The sequence below is a fragment of the Neocloeon triangulifer genome, unplaced genomic scaffold (genome assembly GCF_031216515.1).
Source record: "Neocloeon triangulifer isolate White Clay Creek 2 clone unplaced genomic scaffold, ASM3121651v1 ptg000006l, whole genome shotgun sequence".
NCBI classification, from domain to species: Eukaryota; Metazoa; Arthropoda; class Insecta; order Ephemeroptera; family Baetidae; genus Neocloeon; species Neocloeon triangulifer.
In genome coordinates, this window is record NW_026775549.1 from 3,204,501 (window position 1) to 3,224,525 (window position 20,025).

Genomic DNA, 20,025 nt, shown 5'->3' on the forward strand with positions numbered 1-20,025 from the left:
TTTATAAATTTTTCTTCATTATTCTAGTTGATGAAGCCTCGCTTATGTGAAAATAATTTTATTAATTAAAAACGACAAGAAATGGCTAAAAAAAACTATATTAGTTATTAATCCTATATAAATGCGTTATCAAGAATATTTGAAAAGAATTGTTGGCAAATTCCTCATAATTCATAAAGATCACTCCAATTTACGTAATGCAAATTTAATGGTAATTTTGATCCAAACTCATCCTTCTGGTTTTCCAGAGAACGGTTAAAACCACATTAAAATTAAATATCATCTAAATTGAATAAATTTTTCATAGGAATTTTTCATAGGAATTTTTCATAGGAAATATGCTAAATAGACTAAAAATAGTCGATTATTTTAATCTTAACAACCTAAAACTCTTATTGTCAGCCTGGAACATAGTTAATTTGATTGATACATTTAATTCGTGTGGTTTGATCACCCCCGTACTGCCAATGACGCAATTAATTAGCAAAGCGTTTGTCCGATTGCCCCGCAGAACTTCTGCGCACGTGAGCAAGCCCAGTGTTGCATTGCGGCAATACAATTGAATTAATGCGCAACCCCAAATTATGCAGCCACGTACGTATTCATAGTTCAAACCCCTGCCCCCTCCCTCTATTAACCGGTATGCAACCCGCCAACCTACGATCACGCGCTCCGGCGCAATTTATGGCCGGGAAGTGTGCGGCCGCCAAGTCGTAATTCCACACTTAACAGACTCTGGAACTTGGTTTGCAAAGCATCAGGCAGCAGAAGATTGGTGTTTTTCTAGATTGTATTTTTTTTAGAAAAGACAAAACTTTGAATTGAAAATAATTGGCAAATTTTGGCATCATCAACAAATTTCTAATGATTTCATTTTGAAGAACCGCCACTTATTTTTTTTTCTGTCTGCATATTATAGAAGGGCTTTGAAATTTTTAGGATTATACAATTCCTATTACTCTCGGAAAAACTCTAAACCAAATATTTCTACATTTCCTCATCAAATTGAAAATACATTAAAAATAATTATATACACATTTATTTTGTTGATATTTATTCTTTTAGAATTAAATAATCTAATGAATTCAGATATTTATAAAGAAATTGGCAATTTTGACGCCTTTCCACAATAAATCTATTAAAGTCAACAAGCGTTTCACAATTTTTAATTGCTTGAAAAAATAAAGTTCTTGATTTTTTTTATACATTTCGTTTTATTACAATTTTAAGTATAGATTACAAGAACCCCAATGAAAAATCAAAGTAAAACGACACCCGGCTTGACATATTAAATTTCCTATATAAGCTTTTGAAGAAAGCGGCTAACTGATTTCACGCTCTGCCCTGCTTGTACTGACAGTGAGTCGCGATGAGATACTTCCTGTTGTTTAACCTCTGCTGAGCTTGGACGCTAATCGAAATTTATCCCTTGGCCGCCCCGAGCACTTACTCTCGCATGCCATTCCCGTGCTCACCCTCGCCGGTGTGACACACAGCCTTGTGAAAAACAAACAGCACGGAAAAGGCTTCAAATGTGACACAAGGGTGGCCTCTGCGGTTTTGCAGCTCGCCAGACTTTCGCATAATCGCTTCATTTGTTAAGATTATGAAGCCGGCTTAAAATTATCATTATTATTGTAGTCAGCATTTATTGACTTTAGGCCGGGTTTTTGTTTATTCATCAAATTTTCAATAATAAATTAATTTTATTTTATTTATATTATTCCACGCAATTCAATTGAAAATTTAATTCCATCAGATACAAAAAAATCAATAAACAATATTTAAGTTTGAATTTAATTTTGATTATTGAGAACAATTGTAACTCCAGTGAATTGAGTGTTCAAGAGGATCAGGAACGTTTATTCTTTCAGTTCCCAGCGCTTGTAAAAGACACGCTGATTTCCCCGGTCATAAATTTAGGAGGAAACTGCGCAAAAATCAATGAGGTGGAGCCTCTTAGCGCGTGATAAATTGAGCTAATTGGAGACCGCCCGCGCGTCTTAACTTGGCTCTACCCTTATGCCCGCACCAAGGTCATAATTAATCAGGAAATGCCGCCGGTCTTCCGCCGCCGGTAAACACGTCGATAATTCTCGGGAAACAATTAATCTGGGGCTAAATGTCAATACATTGAAAAATAATTTTCGTAATATAAATCTTGCCGCGCGAACTAATTATTTCTCGCAGAGAGCAAATTCACAGCTTACTGTAATTAAAATAATTATGCTTGCCGCAGCTGCAAAATGCACACACTGCAAGAAGTAGTGAAACGGTGCCTAAATTAATTACTCTCTCCTAGCAAGCAGACAGAAGAGAGAATTAAGCGCACTGAATTATTGATTGCGGCTGCCGTGAATGCTCCATAAGGGCGAGGGTTACTTACTTGAAAGCTGCAACAACTATTTTGTGAGGTGCGAATGAACTTTACTGTTACTTTTAGAGCTTTCATTATTCAAGCGATTAAATTCTTGAAATCATTTATAAAAAACATTAATAACTTGTTAACTGTATTAGTTTATTTTGGTTAAGATGTTTTTGCTGATTTTTAAAATATAATTCAGGAATGAATCAAATTATAATATTCAGATCCAAATTTACGAATGTATAGATTTTTCTAAAAATTGATATTAAAAATCTACTATAAAAATTTAAGTAACATTCTTTTGCATTCGGTGTTCCCTTAACGATGCACCTTCCAATGATGTGCACATTAAAGCCCGTAATGTATTGCTTGAACATCAGCCCTTTGGTGCGCATCCGCCTGTTTATACTTAACAAATAGCGAACGAACACGCCGCACCATTGTACTATGACGCCAAAGCAGCGTCAAAATAAGTTCATAAATTATATTTTACAATCGGGCGAGGAGGGATTTTGTTTACCTCGCTCGCTCGCTATAATATCTCTGCCACCACCGCTGCGAGGAGCACAGAATTTGCCACATATACCAGCGCTGTGAAAATGCGCCACTATCAATATTGCAACATGACGCGTCCTGACTGCCGGGGAATTAATTAGATATTAATTTTCTTCGCATTCACCATTTTGTGTGACAACCTGCACTTAATCAAAACCTCCTGTTGACTCTAATTACAAAATCTATATATGATTTCACCTTAATCAATTAACAAATAAATAGATATAAAAAGATAAAAAAAAAATGTTTGCGGTGGGCTTCAAAAAGGACTGGACTGCCAGATTTTACTGTTAAAAATTATACGTCATTTAGCCTTTGCTTTTTAATCCAGGGTAAAGAGAAGATAAATTATTACTTTTGATGAAAAGCTTTATTAGGGAATTTTTTAGCCAATCCAGGCCTCATTAGATAATCTTTTGGAAGAGTCAAAAAGATTGATGGTGAAAGTTGGCTTGTGCAAGTTTTTTTATAATTAAGCAAAGATGAATTTATTCTGTATGTCTTTTTCTTTTCTTTACCAATCATGTTGTAATCAAGTGTGGCCAATCTTAAAATATTGAAACGTAAAAAAAGCAAGAAATACAACAATAGATACCAATTTAATTTTATCTAACAAACATTTTGGATGAGACTAAAAAGAGCATGCGATTGAGAAAGATTGATTGGTCATTTTAGTTGATCTTACAAAATGACAAAAGCATTTTAGATACTAAAACACACAGAGACAATATGTACAATAACTAATATTTTTTTAAATATTTTGATCTGTAACATTTCATAGCGCCTTTTGTTGATAGACAATTTTTTTGCGTTTATTCTTGAATTCAACACAAGCAGATAAGAATTAGGGGGATTTGATTATTGATTGTGTTGGGAAGTGCGCGAAAAAGGCAAGAAATTTTGGTTGAAATTGGCATCGCCGACCAATCGAGTCGGCGGCACTTTACTTCCAGTCTGCCGCTCCGATAAATATTTCAATCCAATCTGCACGGCGTTAATTAAAATCGCGTCTGCACAGCCACCCCGTTGCAGACGGCGGCGGGCGAAGGCAGGGTGCCTGCCTGCCGCCCCTCTCCACTTTTTTCGCCATAATGTACACATCATGCACGGCACGAACGAGTCTCTTGTTAAATTTTTTCACGTGCTCTTCACAACGAAGAACAAGCATGCTCGGCACCCAATGAGATGCATTATTATGTGTAACCCCTGCCCTGCGAACTCGCTCTCTCGCCCGCTCGCGCGCGTATTTCTACACCTTGCTTGCTGTCTGGTGTCCCCTCTCGCAGACTCCCCGAATTCTACTTCCTTCCTGCTGCGAGGGAGCGGCGGTGCAGTTTCGCCGTTCGCCTGCACTCTCCATTACGTGCGCCAGTGTTTGTGTTGGAAAAACTACGACAACTTGTGTGTCCGATTGCAGTCCGTGTGAAGTCAGGCGTTCCCAGTGTCAATTTCGTGCAATTTCGTGCTGTGCCAAAAGTGAATTGTGAGAAAGTGAAAGGGTTCAAATTGATTCAGCAGAATTATTATTATTATTTTTATTTATTAATCAATCTTCAAAAGTATTAGAGAGAGAAAGGAAAAAATATACTTTTAACAAAAACTTATAAAATTTGCAGAATTTTCCAAAAAGATAACTTAGAGGTTAACAACGGAGTATAATATTTAAACCGCATTCCGCGTTCTGAAACGACAAAAGTTTTCCTGCAAAGTTGAATTAATAACCAGCACGAGAGCATATTAATGCAAATTACCTCTTCCTCTTTCTGCTCTGCTTTCTTTTGTTTCTCTTTCGGAGCGTCTAAAAGCCCGCCTGGTGACAGCAAGCGCGTGTAAATCAGCGTACACTATTTTGATTATATTTCTGCTGCGTACGTACTTCTTTCTCGAGGGGCGGACGATTGTTACGCGTGCGCGAAAAGTGCATCGATGCACCCAGCGAGGGTGCATTTTACTTGCACTTGCTCGGGCCCTGTTGCAGCGCCACGAAAGCGAGCAGGTCAATAAAATCGCGTGCGGTCGCTTGCGTAGACGCAGGAGAATTTTTACGACCAAACGATTGCTTTTGAATTATTGTACGGTGGAGGAACAATTTATCAGAACACACCCCTCGTTGTGTATGTGTAGAAAAGAAAGAAGGCCTTTGTGTTTGATTGATCAGAACTTTTTTCAATATAAAAATAATATTTCTTTGTCTGGCTGAAATGGTTTGCTTCTATAGATGGGGTAAATGAGTAAAAGGCTTGGTTGGGTTGGAAATTTTTCATAGTTTTGGAACTGGAATTAGATAAAATCCATAGTGGCAATTTTTTTCACGCACCGATAAACAATTGAAACACATTTTGAGGGAGCACAAAAGCACTGTAACTCGACAATAAAATTTGAAGGAAGTAGACAATCAGCTGTAGGAAAAACGCCCACTAACAGCCATAGTGATAAGAAAAACCGCCTAAATAAACCGGTAACAACCAGCCAGTGCATATGCAGCAGTGCCAAAAACATAGTCTGGAATAACTAGATAAATACCAAGTTTTTTTTCTGTTAACAAGTTGCGATATCTTCTTAAAATTTTCATTCAAAGTGTTTTAATTTTAAAAACAACAAAGAGCATAACAAAGTCCTTTGTAAATATTTTAACACTGTGCCCTTCTACATAAAATCTCGCGACTTTTCTGACCCTTTTTGTTTAGCAAACAAGCGACAGCTATTCCCGCTCGCCATATCTGCCGGCAATTATCTTAATCCGCTGCAGACAAAGCCGCCCAAAGCAGTAATTGAAGGAAACTGGGGAAGGAAGCGCGAGCGCCTCTTAAGCAAACACTGTATCTTCCATAAAAATGGTCGTCGCCGTAATTACAAAGCGAGGGTGGCTGCGCTTGATACGACTCGCTGGCCGAGACGGAGACTCTCCCATGGCCGCACATAAGGGTGCGAAGCAATGTGTAATCCGCGCTATAATCGTTCATCATACTCCTACGCCGGCCGGGTTACACAGGAAAAACATTAGGCAACTCTCTATAGGGTGTATAGTGCGTCGAGTGAGAAGATCTTTGGTGTCGTGTGCGCGCTCAAAAGCTGTATATCAGTAGTAAAAGAGCATAAAAAAAAACACCCTGCAGCATAGCTGTGAAAAGAGCGGCTTTTTTAGAATTTTATTTTATTCAATATAAAATAAAAATCATTAAAAAAGTAATTTATTAAGCATTTATCAAAAAATGTTTATAGCCATGTATTTTATGACAGAACGGAAAGTTTTATTTGCGTTTTTGGATTTAATATTTTTTGGTAACTTCCAAAATCAAATTTCAGAATAATTTTTGGTGAAAGTGGAAAAAATTGCAATTAATATTTGTGAATTATTATAACATGAACTGAAAAATAGTTGAAATTATCGCGTTTATCTTGATTATAAAAATTGTATAAAATGCAATTTTAAATTAATATTAGTAATTTTTCTTGGGCTTTCTGCACGCGATTTTTAAAATCGACCGGACGAGTGATGAGAAAAGAAGCACCAGCTCTTCCCCCTCAAAAGTGCTCACCGAACTCAGCCTCCGCGCGTTCCCCTTTCAACTCTTGTCCCAGTGGAATTCTCTCTTTGGTACACTTCAGTATAAAAACGTGTTTGTCTTCTGATGATAAAAAAATATGAATTATTTTCAATAATTCATCTTAAATTGTGGGAAAAAAACGTGAAGAAAATACATTAAATTTTCTAGAGTTTGTTAATTTGTTATGTTTAAAATTTTCACATCTTCTTTCTTGGTTTTGTACATTCAATAAGTTAAGTAACATTTTTTTATCTGAGTTTCTGCGTCCAAAATGGCATAGATATTTGAATTCTTTTAGCTTAGATCGGTTTTTAATATTCTAAATAATTTTCATCACTAAATACAAGAAGCACTTTCACATCAAATAACACCCAGAAATTCAGCCCATTGGAATGGAGCATTATTTGCATAAAGGGCCAATCTAGCAGCATATTAAATTACACCCCACCCAAGAATTTCCTAATTTATTTACATTAGGGCTTCATAAATCAATCGCAGGGGTCCCACTGTTCGCATAAAAACGCACTTGGATGCCGAGATTAAATTTCCTTCCTGTGTAGCCTGCGGAAAAAAATCTGGCGCGGAAAATCAGATCGGCGCCTTTCACAATTTCTTTTTACTCTCCCCAAACAGTTACATTGATTTAACCAGAGATATTTTAATCTTTTTCTTCTTTAGCCGGTGCAAAATACATTTTTCACTCATGGCCAGCTTCAAAATAATATGAAGCAAGTAAATATTTTGGGCAGTCTAGAGTTTTGCTTATTTAGGCTTAAACGGTCGTACGAGATAAAAATTGTATCCTACGAAGCAGCAGCACGGCCAAGTTTTAATACTGCACAAAAAGCTTGAAGGAAAAGTTGGCGAGATCATGTATAATATAACTCGATTATTATTCATAAGATTCCGTTCGTCCGATTTTTCTTTCATTAAATTTTGTTTGGCGTGAAGCCAGCGCCGTCGCCGTCGCCGCCGGCACTTTCCTCCTCTTCCACGCCCAGCAAATTGAGATCAAATCGCAATCATTGCCGTTGCACGTATGTACAAACGAGGACGCTTCACTTTACAATCGCAAACTTTTTTCCTCGCGCGCCGCTGAATCGCGACGATTTCAATAGAGACCTGATGAGCGTGAAAGAAAAGCGCCCTTAATCAAGACGAAAAATCGAATGAATTCAAATTTGAATTGCAATTTGTATGAAATTATAATGAAACAATGAAACAATTTATTCCATAGATATCAATTTTCATGGCTTGGAATAAATTTATAAAAGTTAGAAAGTGACTCAAAATTTGATTTTTCTTTTGTTTGTTTAAAATTCTTTGAATTCAATTAAAATTACGATTTATCTTGAGAATTTTTATTTAATTTCTCTCTTTATAATGAGCTTCGATGAAATTAAAAAGATCCAAACAATTAATAAAAATAAATAGTTTTTAACAATTAGCAGTTAAAATTTCACGATTTGCTGATTTCCACGCACTTGTGAAAGCCTTTCGGAAAGCAGAATCCTCTTGAATCCCATCGGCGCAATTTTCTCGAGGCGAAATCCATATTTTCCCACGGACTGGCGTGTGAAAGCAAGGGATTTTCCATCGGCCGGGGCCACATGTTGGCTGGAGCCCGCGGCGTTTCCTTTTTTCGCGTCAAATGTAGTGGGTGTATTAATCCCAAACCGCAGCAGCGACGGCGGCTGAGAATTTATGCTATGCGTTCAAAAGCAAGCTCTCTTTGATGATAGATATTCGTGAGCGCGCTCTTGCGTGTTGCCAGAAATGAAAATATACACACGACGTGCTGATGCTTTTTGCGCCGCTTTTCATTCAATATCCCCTTGCATTGTCAAACGCATATCCATGCGGGAGTTGCCGTGGAATTTGATATGTGTGGTCTGAAAATGCGTTCGGTTTCGCGAATTTACATCGGGCGAGCTGTCATCGATTCTATCCCAGCAGTCCACGCGACAATGAATTCCGACCAAAGTAAACATTGCTATTTATTTTCAACAACTTATTTCCATCAAAAACATAGACGGTTGAAAAGCTTCTTAAGTGAAATTTTGAGCTCGAAACTGATAAGCTCAATTTTCTTTTTCCACACTGAATACACTGGTGAAAAGTATTTGATTTTATTTATTCTGGTAATGAATATAATTTTTAAATTATTTATATTCTGCTTCAGAATACATTTATGTAAGATTTATTTTTACTTTCTTAGTTTATTTTATTTTATTGAATATCATTTAACACTCCAGGCAAATGCCGTATGAAATTCAAGAACAAATATAAAATTACGTTTATTGAATTTTAACAAAAAAATTATCAATGAGTAAGAGTTTTGTGACCTTTTAGAAAAATGATTGTACAAATGAATTGGAACAAAATTTGGTCTTAAATGTTGCTATTTATATGTAGAGAGACTTTTTTTAATCAGTGTAAAGTTAAATTATTATTTTGGGTTTTTTCAAAGCTGGTTTGTTTTTTGATATCTTTTTAATTTTAAAGCAAAATCTCCGCCTATACAAATAGTAATGAGTGAGTTGCTCCGTCTTAGAAAAATATTCACAATCCTAGAAAAGCAATCAGATTAGCGTCAAAAGAGTTTAAATCTGCAATATACTCCGTACAATATTTTAATATTATTTACTCTTAATTAATCAAAATTGTTAATATATTTTAATACTTTGATTAATTCAATAAAAACTGCAAATTTAAATTTTATACTGACATGTTTCAAAAGCTGTTTTTTATATTCAGCTCATTTTTAGTAACAAAGTTTTAAACTAAAAAAGAAACTTTTAGTGACGAATCGTGATGAAATCTGGTTCAAATCACCTCCTGCGAATCTCCCCAGCGAATTTAAACGGCAGCCAAAACATTCTTCTCCATATATTGGCCGCGCGTCTTGCAAGTGAAGTGAGACTGGCACGGTGCACTTACCAACCAACAACAGCAGCTGTCGATAACAGTGCCCGAAGCAGACGCGGCTAATTTTAAGTAGCGTCTCCTCCCTCGTCAGTCAACCACCAGCCCGACGGGCAGGCAGAGGAAAAAAAGCCAACCTCAATAGCAAGAGAAAAAGCAGCCCGGGGCCTCGCAAGGGTGAATCTTGAGTGAGGACGAGGACTGGTTCCTGCCGCCCCTGCCCTCCTTCCTGCGGCCCCCGCAGTGGGCCTGGGAGCGGCGCTGCACCCGGAGGCGGCGCCGCCGCCCAAGGTCGCGCCACCTTCGAGGGGCGGGGGCGGAAGGACGAGTACCTGAGGACGCGCGCTTCATCTTCCTGAATTTCGTGCTGCTGGCCGAACTCGAGGAATTCGAGGAGGTACTCGATAAATCTACCGCCGCCATTAAAATGGAAATCCGCCCGCAATTTATTGCAACTTTGATCTTAACCGACCCACATTACGGGCTCCTTGCAATGCATGCCTTGTGGCCGACCGGCCGTTCTGTTCGGCACGTGTGCAAGGTCAATCATAACTCTCGGTCAGAAGCAAGCGGGGGATGCGGGCGCGCAAGCCGCAGTGCTTGAATCATCCGAGCCCACGCACAATTTCCCACAAGCATGAATTATTCATCTAGTCTTATATAGAACATTCAATTTTTCCCATTTTTCAGGTGTTTCCATGCAACTCCCATTTTTTTTATTTATTTATTCTCCAATGATTTCAAACATTGAAAATTGTTGCATAAAAAATATAGAAGAAACCATGAGGATAAAAAAAAAATAAAAGCCTGTGTTTCATATTTTTCACTAAACCACCTGAAAAATCAAAGAATTTCAAATACGTATAAATAATTAAAACGTTTATATAATTTATTGTTATTATTATTATTAATAATTATTTGTTATTTGTTATAATTCTTATTAATTTATTATTTTTATTATTTCTATTTGTATTATTATTATTATTATTATTATTATTGTGGTTTTTGTTTAATCATCCTATTTTTATAATCAATATAATGAATTGTTATGGAACAAGCAGGAACTGTTTTGCTAATCAGCACTTTTTTTTCAACCAATTGTTCAAGCGTGTTTAAGACCATTTAATTGATAAAAAAAATGGCATTATTGAGTCTTTTTTAACATAATGACAACATTTAAAGATGGTTCTATTTATCAAAAGGGATTAATGGAATCAATGAAAATTCGGTTGGTTTAATGGACGTTTATTTAGTTTGTAAACTAGCTCAATTAAATTAATTTTGTTGTAAATTCAAAATAATAATTAAAAAATATTTTTTTGTCTAGAAGTTTCATATAAAATAAAAAAATCTTTTGAAAAATTTTGCGTTTTCCCAATTAAGGTAAATTCGGCCCAAGTTATTTTAGCCCTAATTCATCCTGATGAGAAAACCGCTAGAGCTCCTTACTTTGTGAGATATAATAAAGAATTAAACAGATCCGATTGAATACTTATTTTTTTTCTTGATCGTTTGATTAAACTAACGAGCTTTTGTTGTTGTTGTTGTTGCAGGACCTTCAGAGCGAAATCGAGTGCCACCGCGACGTGTTCTCATCTCTGAATGGCGCCGGCCGAAAGCTGCTCGGCTCTCTGGCCAGCCAGGAAGATGCAGTCATGCTGCAGAGGCGACTCGACGAGATGAACCAGAGGTGGAACCACCTAAAGGCCAAAAGTTTAGCAATAAGGTAAGATTGCCCTGCGGAGACGTTCAATTTGCGAATGACGCCGCAACTTTTTTCATTTCTGCCGCGATCCAATCTCCATCTACCGACGCAAAAGTTGCACGAGATGAAATCTCGCAGTATGCATTAGAGCGTATTATGCCCATTTCCCCACGAAACAAGACATAAAGGCATCGATTGCGTTCGTTTTACTCTAACCAAATCGATCGAATAGGAAAACCCACAGATTACAGTATCGTATTTAATTAAGTAGATGGTTTACAAATTAGATAAAAGCTAATAAATGGAATTTTTTAAATTTTTTAGTTAATAATCAAATAATTTGAAATTTAAATTTGAGATAGAAAGTTGAGGGAAAATAGGAGCGTCTGCCTTTGGCAGCAAATTAGCATTCATTGGGCCTCTCACTTTTTATGTTGGCGAACATTCTCGCTCAGTGACAAGTGTATTGAAATTATATAAAAGTTATATTGGAAATATGATAATTTTTTTATATATTGTGGACATGCATGCAGCGTGACTTATTTATATGCAAATGCGATGTGAAAAATTCAAACTCTGTGCAGGTCGGCGCGGCGCTGTGCAAGTTTCTGTTTGAAAGGGGATGTGATGAATTTACTCGGAAAAATAGAATAGATAGTTGATTTGAATTAATGCTCAGTCACTCTCAACTTTCTTCTGAAAAAATAGATTCAATTTATTTATTTTGTATAGAAAAACGTGAGAAATTTGAGTCTGGTCTGCTGCGGAAATTAAATTTTACAAAAAAGAAGAGTTAAAAATTTGCCGCGTTTTTTTTTCATCTCCGTTCTGGACGATCGAACTTTGGGGTGCGAGGAGGCGCGGGGGAGATGCGAGCGATATGACCCTGTGTGTTGACGAGAGGCACAATGGCGAACAAAAAAGTACACGGCCATGCTAATGACTGCGGACCTCCCCAGGGGACGATAATGCCCAATTATACCTGCCGCACTTCCGCCCCAACAAATGTCGTTTTTCCGACGCCGCTTGAAAAATGGATGACGCACCGCGATAAAAAAAAAAATACTGGAGATTTCAAGTTTTCGCAACGCACAGTGAGAGAGAAAACGAGAGAGAGCTGGTAGCGGCGCTAATCTGAAAAGATTTATTCCTAAAACATTGGAGGAGGATCATGAAAAACTTTGAGAATTATGATTTATCTGCTTTCGGCAAGTTTCCACCTTACTTTGCCCTATTAGGCCCAAACGTAACAAGATGTTATTGCCCACACGCATTTTATTCCAAAATTTCTCAATGCAATTCAGCATCATTTTAAATGCACTTGAGCACTTATATACAAACTCGCTTTGATCCAGACGCATAAAATCTATCTAATTAATTGTTATTTTCTTCACGGAAAATTTTAACAGATTGGTAATGGTGTAAAATCTTAGAGCATTATGTTAGTGTTTCCATTGAAGATTTATCTCAATTAAAAATAAAATTTTACACAAAATTTTGATTTAATCTTTTGTTGCTAAATTTTTGTATTAAAAATGTTGTAAATATTGTAAAATAAAAGCTCGAAAGCATAAATTCTTTTAAAACAAAAAGCGTTTGGCTCATAACAGGGATATTACTCATTTCAAGCTCCGTTGGGGCCCAAACGTCTCCTATGCGGAACAGTAAACGCGCGAGCTGCCGTTGGGAATTTAAGATGAAGCTCTTTAAGGTTTTTATTTCTAATTTCATTTATTTTAATAAGATGATTTAATAAGAAGCTTCAAAGCTTTAAAGATTGAAATGGTAGTAAAATAAATGTTCAAGAATAATGAATTTTTATCATTGTCTGCTCAGTATCAGTACAGGAAACCAAAGCAATATAAAACCAGCAGAACTTATTCAAGCGGCCATTACACACAATTTATTTAATAAAATTGATGTAAAAAATGAGAGAATTTAATTTTGCAGTTTAACAACAGCATTGTGAATTTTAATTCTGTTTAATGTGGTTAATTCTGTCTTTAACCGAAAATCAAGTTCTCTTTTCCTGGCGTATATTCAATCTACACTTTCGATTTACGTTGAGCATTAAAATTTCATTCTGTTTTGTCATTTTCTCCGTATAGAAGCTGCTGTCGCCGAATGCATTATAGCCGGAAGACGTTCCGCTCGCCAGCTTTGTCCGACTGGCTGCATAGTTTCGAGTTTCGCAGGGGCCCTCTTCATACATACGACGCGCATTATTCATGGCGGACGAGAGAGACTTTGTCCTATCTCGCTGCTCGCTCTCGTCTAATTTTACAAGTCGCTATTTACAAAATATTATGCTAATGCTCGTCAGCGGCATGTAATGACATTAAATATACCGTCCGCTGTGTAAGACGCTTCTGCTGGTGCATTAAAACATACAAAGCTGACAAAGGCGAGCGGCGTGCGGGTGGGCATGTGCCTTATGGCGGCGCCACTTAATTATTCAAAAGAGCCTGTTCTCTTACTTAATGTTATTGGAAATGAGGCGTATCACATTCTGGCGGGGAGGACTTTGATGTGCGCCGAAACCGCACCGTGCAGGCAGAGACCGAGTCCAACGGACTTGTCACGGCAACCCTTCTCTCTCTCTCTCCCTCTGGCTGCGGCCACCGCCGCCAGGCCAGAATTTAATTATCGGCGGGTGCGAAACCGATGCATGCATACCGACTGTAAGTGGCGCACTGCGATTTTCACAAAATTGCTCTCTCGGCGCTCAATTTTGGGAGTCATTTTTTATTGCATTTCAGTATAATTATTTTTTATATTTTGCGAAAATTTGACTATTTGCTTTCGAAGGTAATTTTGCTTGGACTTAGTACATACGAAATTTTAACGATATTATGAGGTTTTTTTTTCTTTTTGATATTTTAACTCCGTGTTTTCCAAGTTTTGTGAATTAATTACGTCTACTTGGAAAAATGGTTATCTCATTTTCATCCTAACCATTGAATATTCTTCATCACTTTTAACGTTTTGTAACAATGGAAAGATAAATAAAATAATAAATTTTTCGCTAAAATTGTCCGATATGGTTAAGAGTTTGTATTATTAAAATAAACTCATTTTTATGTTCATTTATTGCAAGATTTGTTGCTTGTTTTAAAACTGCAGCGGTGTACCGGAAGATTGAAATCGACAAAATTAATTTTTAATAATATTAACAGCCAAAATTACTTTTATATTAACAAACATATCTAGCGAAATATCATGAAGATAGTATTGAAAGTCTCATTAAACTTGCTTCTATTGTTCTGAGTAGTTTAAAGTCTAAAAATCTGTTAATCCTTCTATTTCAGTCCCATTTGTTGGAAATTGAAGACAATTAACGTCAGTATTAAATGGGTGCTAATCTGCATAAAATAAATTATTAGAGCATTAATGCTTTTTTTCAGAGCAAATTACAATAATGCTGACTGATTATATTATAAAATATACCATCCTTATTTACAATAACATACCTTAAAAAAAATAATAAATAAAACGCACAACCTATAAATGGATAGTTAAAGTTCTTCAAGAAAAATGAATTAATTGTTATTCAAATTAAAATCTCAAGTTTGTAGCAGATTGAATTATTAATTTTTTCGTGAAATGAATAAATTCGCAAGCGGCAGATTTTAATTAAAACCTCAACCTCGCCAACCCTGACAGTCTAATCCCGAACGTCTTAACCGCTCACGCGGCGCCTCGGGGAGAAATTAAAGAGAACAAAAATAAAGCAAAAAACGCACAGACGGGGCTGCGTTACCCGCGGGGCAAATCATTATCAAGTCGTCAGGTTTGGGCGATTCTGGAGTGATAATTATGACGTCAAGCGGCTCAGCCGAGCGCGTAAAGGGACGAGGGGGTTATCGAGGTGAGACGAGGGAGGGAGAGGGGATGATGTATTGCAAGACGCCTTCGCCCGTAATTAATACATCAGAGTATGCAAAAAGCGGCGCCGCGAAATTTATAAGCAAGACAGGATCACTCGCACACTTTTTGTGTTTTGCGAAATTAATTACACGCACCCGAACCACTTAGCGCGCGCCCGCCTAGCTCTTTCACCCTCGGGCCCCGAGAGTGTGTGTTTGCAAGTGTCCCGGGTGTGTTGCGCGATTTAATTTCGATACGCCGCCTGTCGCCCTGAGTGATGCGCGCGCGAAACTTGGCCGTAATGAGAAATGTTTCCTACACACAATTTTCCGCGTGTGCTAATTCCGTGCCGCCGCCGCCGCTTACACACATACATAATAATGCAAATGGGTGTGCAAGTTTTCCGACGGGCGGTTGTCACATTGCGTTGCGAGGCAACTGTGCTGGCAAACAAAGATAACAGGTTCATTCAACGCGAAATCTTGATTGCCGTGCTTTTGGTTTAGCGAATTCTGAGATTTTTTACACAATTCTAATCGTTATCATTTGCTCAACTGAACAAAATCCACACTAAATTGGTTGCTTATGTTATATTTTTATTTTTCTTTGTTTTCAGATTTTCAGACAGGGTGTCGCACTCTTGAATTTTCAATCCTCTAAAAAATTATCATCAATAAACTTAAAACCGAATTAGTCACACATTATTTTCTAAGTTCCAGTAAAAAAAAACTTATTATTTTAAGCTTAAACTTTATTCCATTAATGGTAATTGTTTTTTAAAATTCAAATTTTTGCAATTCAAAATTAAAATAATTTATTATTTATACTTTTTTTTCTTCAAATTATTTTTTTACTCCTAAATTTGAGAAAGACTTTCCAATTTAAAACACTTATTAGTCCAATTTATTTAATTATTTAAGGAAGCTGACATTCTTGTTTTATTTTTAATAAATATTATATTTTCTAAAGGAAAATATGGATGTGGTTTTCCTCCAGTCTAATATTCTGTAAATTATCCACAAAAAGGTAAAAAATAGTCATAGAATTCAAATAGTCTCTTTTGGCTTCATAATCAAATCCACTTTCTGCATACCCTTACTTTTAATACTGAGATTATGTTGCTAAAAATAAAAATAATTGACGTTGTATTTTGAAACAGAAAGACAATTTGCAAACATTTCTTATTAACCTTATTACGATAAATTTTGGAGCAATTTAAAAAGAATAAAAATGGCATCGTCAGATTTTTTATATTTTTTTGCGTCAAACTTCGCAGCAAATGAAATTCTAAACAAAATAAAACAAAATTTCAACAATCTTCCATTCGAAAAATGTCTCGAATGCAATTTTTATTTCGTCTTCTCTAACTATGCAGACGTCTCGTCAAAATATCAGGTTTCGCCGATCAATTTTGCAATATAATATGATGTGGCGTAAAATAACAAGCCGCGGAACTGAAATTCATCCAATCCATCCGTTCCAATTCGTTGCCCAGTCTTGCAAGAAGACAAATGTATAAAAAAGGAAATGCAATTTTCCTCCTCTTTCTCTCAAATGAAAAGGAGCAGTATATAATTTCAGAGTGGAGCTCCGTCTCGTCGTTTAGCGTGATGGTTTATCGCGGCGAGCAGCGCAGTAAACCTTTCTTTTATTATTTGAGAGGTGGATGCACCGCGTGTCTGTTTGTTGCACGTTTTCGCGGCAAATAGACTTCCTTATCGATTCGTCTATCCTGGTCTATCCCTCACATCCGCACCCCGAGCTACACGCAGTCATTTTCCATCAAAGCTGCCTTTTTTTTATTGATGAACCTTCCTTCGATCACTTGTAAAAAATCATATATATTTTTTTCTTTCTATCGTGCGGTGTGCTATGAAGGCTGTTGAGCGCGGCCATCGGAAAGCAGTCGTTGTGTGAAATATTGCTCGGCAGCTCGTTAATTTTTAGTGGACGGCTGGCGAGCGTTAAAGGTTGGTCCTAATGGGTTATTGTATGTTTAAAAGAAGGAAGGTGCAGCCTCCTTACAAGAAGGAGATCGTTTCAAGAGACAAATTCGCTATCTCGTAAAATATAAACGAGATGAGGCGTATGATGTTTAAATTGATCGTTAAAGCTCAAAGAAGTTAGGAATCGATAAATTGGTGAAAACATTATCTTTTTTCCTAATTAAGTGACTTTTAGGCTTAAATTATAGTTAAAAAGCCCAACAAAAGTTGTTTTTAAATTACTTAAACAAGTTGCCTGGACATATTTAATCATTGAGCATTTATGAAAAATATTTCCAGCAAAACTCCTCGCTCAAAAAATTTGTGAAAAAAAGGTGATCAAAAGATTGTGATTAGGAATGTTTAATAATGAAGAAAGCTTCTTATTGGCAAAAGGAGTCTCATAGACATATGTGAGATGATGCTTTTGAGTTCTTATACAATATTTTTCCATCTTTGAAAAAAAAAAAAATCTTTTGTGTTCTATTTAATTTAAACACCAGAAATATGCTTTTTTAATTTGCTAAGAGAACAGATAATTATGAAAATCACTTTAAGCTTGACCAGTTTAGGAATTGAATTAAAAAGGATTTGAGACTTGTTTTTCCATTAGAGTTTTGAACTCGAATGAATTTTTCGCTCTCATGGAAGAAATGTAAAATCCAATGGTGACCTCTTCTCTATGTAAAAGTTTCTCCCATGGCGCAACGGCGGAGATGAAGAAACTGAAAAAGAAAAGAAATGTTCATGCCCCTCGTCTTATTCCCCTTGCTATTATCATGTTGACTGTCCATTAAGGCAAAAACAAGCGTCATAATCTGCAGAGTGAAGAGCTCGCGCGCAGTAATCATTTGGCGGAAACGCAAACAGCCGCAATTCCGAATTCCGGCCGCCGCCTGATAAAACTCAAAATTACTTCTGTGGCACTCTCTTGGCCGCGGCAATCTGCATCTAATTATGCAGCACGCACGTCTCCGTGCGATAAAACGAGAAATGAAAAATCCCCCCTGCGCTCGCCGAATTCGGAGCAATTTGACGGACGGACGACGCGCGCAATTAGCGAAACGCGTCAAAATTCGACCATGTTAATTCGGCTGAGTTCTTTTTAATTAAAAGTTGGCAATTTGCGACCGTAATGAATCGATTAATCATGCAGCTAGCTCGGCGCGCAATTTTGCACATTAAAAAGTGCCGCCGGCTAATCTCCTCCAAGCAGGCGTTAAAAATTAGCCGGCTTCCGCGCCCACTAAAAACACACACACACACACTTTGTTCTTTCTCGCGCCATTCCGGCCGCATTTCCCTGATAAAAACTTTTCCACTTGGTGCCGCATCGCAACAATAATCATCTCCAGTGCCGATTTGGAGCATGAAACACCACTTTTGACTCAAAAGTTCATTTTTATCTTCATTTCAAAGATAATTTGAAGGAATACAAAATTTGTAAGAATTTTTTAATTAAAAGATTTTAAATTTTACCTCAATTTGATATATTTAAACCATTTTCTAGACTGGTAAAAAAAACTTTTTTTCATGATAAGAGGAATTGTATTTTAAAAAGTCGCAATTACGTCAAAAGTCAAAAATGTGTTAAGATAATAATGCCGTAATTTCTATTTTGAATTTTGTTGCATAATTCATCATGACATTTATTTTACAAAAAAAGACATAACAAACATTAATTTAGAGCTAAATTTTGTTCTTAAAAACCCTAATAACTAATCAGCTTCAAGTTTGCTGTGAAACTTTTTTCAAATGTTAACAATATTGAAGATGAAAATACTGGGAAAAGAATTTCAAGAAATCGTTTAGAAAGTCTCAAAATTGTTAAAAAGTTTAAATCAGTTTCAAAAATATTACAAAATAAAATCACATGATCTGTAATAATTATTTATCATACAAACCTCAATTTTTTTCTTCCAAGCTCTCACATGTGCAAAATTAATAAAAAAAATGACATAATTCACAACAAACTAATGCCATAGTGAACTTCAGAATATATTTTTGCTGGTTAAGTTATTATATATATTATATATTTTTTTGCTCTTCGCGAGTTTTTATTCAACAGTTTTATAAATTGTACTTCTTGTTCGTATGTTTTCAGAAATCGTCTGGAAAGCAACGCAGAACACTGGGGAGCCCTACTGTTGTCCCTGCGAGAACTGATTGAATGGGTGATACGCAAGGATACCGAGCTCAGTGGGCTGGGCCCCCTTTGCGGCGACGTGCCCGGACTGCAGAAGCAGCAGGTCACTTTTCCATACCACTCATTTTATTATCCACCTGTCCCACTCACTCTGGCACGCACTCCAATTCAAATTCGCGCTATTTATGGCCAAGATGTGACCCTCATTTGCATGCACAAAATTGAATTCGTTAAATTCGGTAAAAAATGTACATGAATTTTTGCGCCTTCCCTTCGAAGGGAGAGCAAATCTGGACCACTCTCCTCCATTAATGCTGTAATTAGAACACGGCAAATTGCAACGAGACGAAGTAATGGTGTTTACGTGTTTGCAGGATGAGCACCGAGCGTTCAGGCGGCAACTGGAGGATAAGAGGCCGGTGGTCGAGAGCAACCTGCTCAGCGGCCGTCAGTACATTGCAAACGAACCTCCCCTTTCGGATACCAGTGACAGCGAAGGTATGTAACTCTCGAATTGCTACAAATTCGCACCAACTCTTGGCACACAATCCCCAAGGTCTGCGAAAATTTATTTGGCAAGCTAAATTTATTCCTGAAGAAAAATTTTTTATTTGAAGAATTTGACACTCGAGGAGATAATCATGGAAATGAAGCAGTCCTCGTAAAAATAGTTTTTATTCAAAAAGCCGAACAATTTATTTTTACAACGAAGACAAGCCTGACTTGTTCATTTCCAAAAATTTTCAACTCTCACTTCTTTGGCTTTTGAAGTTGGAAAGTGCGATTTTCCACTGACTGGTCTCTCGTCGTAATCCCGGATTTGCGGGCTGAAACGTTGCCGGCGGTTAATTGTTTTAGGAAGATGGGATTAATAATTTGGCCTGTGTCCAAAAATAATAGCAAAATTACATAGAAGCTTCTGTGCTCGG

At 36.9% G+C, this 20,025-nt stretch overlaps 1 protein-coding gene across 9 annotated transcripts in view; it reads left to right on the forward strand.

Annotated features, from left to right (window-relative positions):
• Positions 1 to 20,025, forward strand: part of LOC132194441 (dystrophin, isoforms A/C/F/G/H) — a 139,214-nt gene that overhangs the window by 100,262 nt on the left and 18,927 nt on the right. For all 9 annotated transcript variants that reach the window (XM_059615710.1, XM_059615708.1, XM_059615706.1 and 6 more), the window contains 3 exons: positions 10,947 to 11,119; positions 19,055 to 19,199; positions 19,471 to 19,594. In XM_059615710.1, the coding sequence (XP_059471693.1) occupies positions 10,947 to 11,119; positions 19,055 to 19,199; positions 19,471 to 19,594 (442 nt within the window). The remainder of the gene's footprint in view (positions 1 to 10,946; positions 11,120 to 19,054; positions 19,200 to 19,470; positions 19,595 to 20,025) is intronic.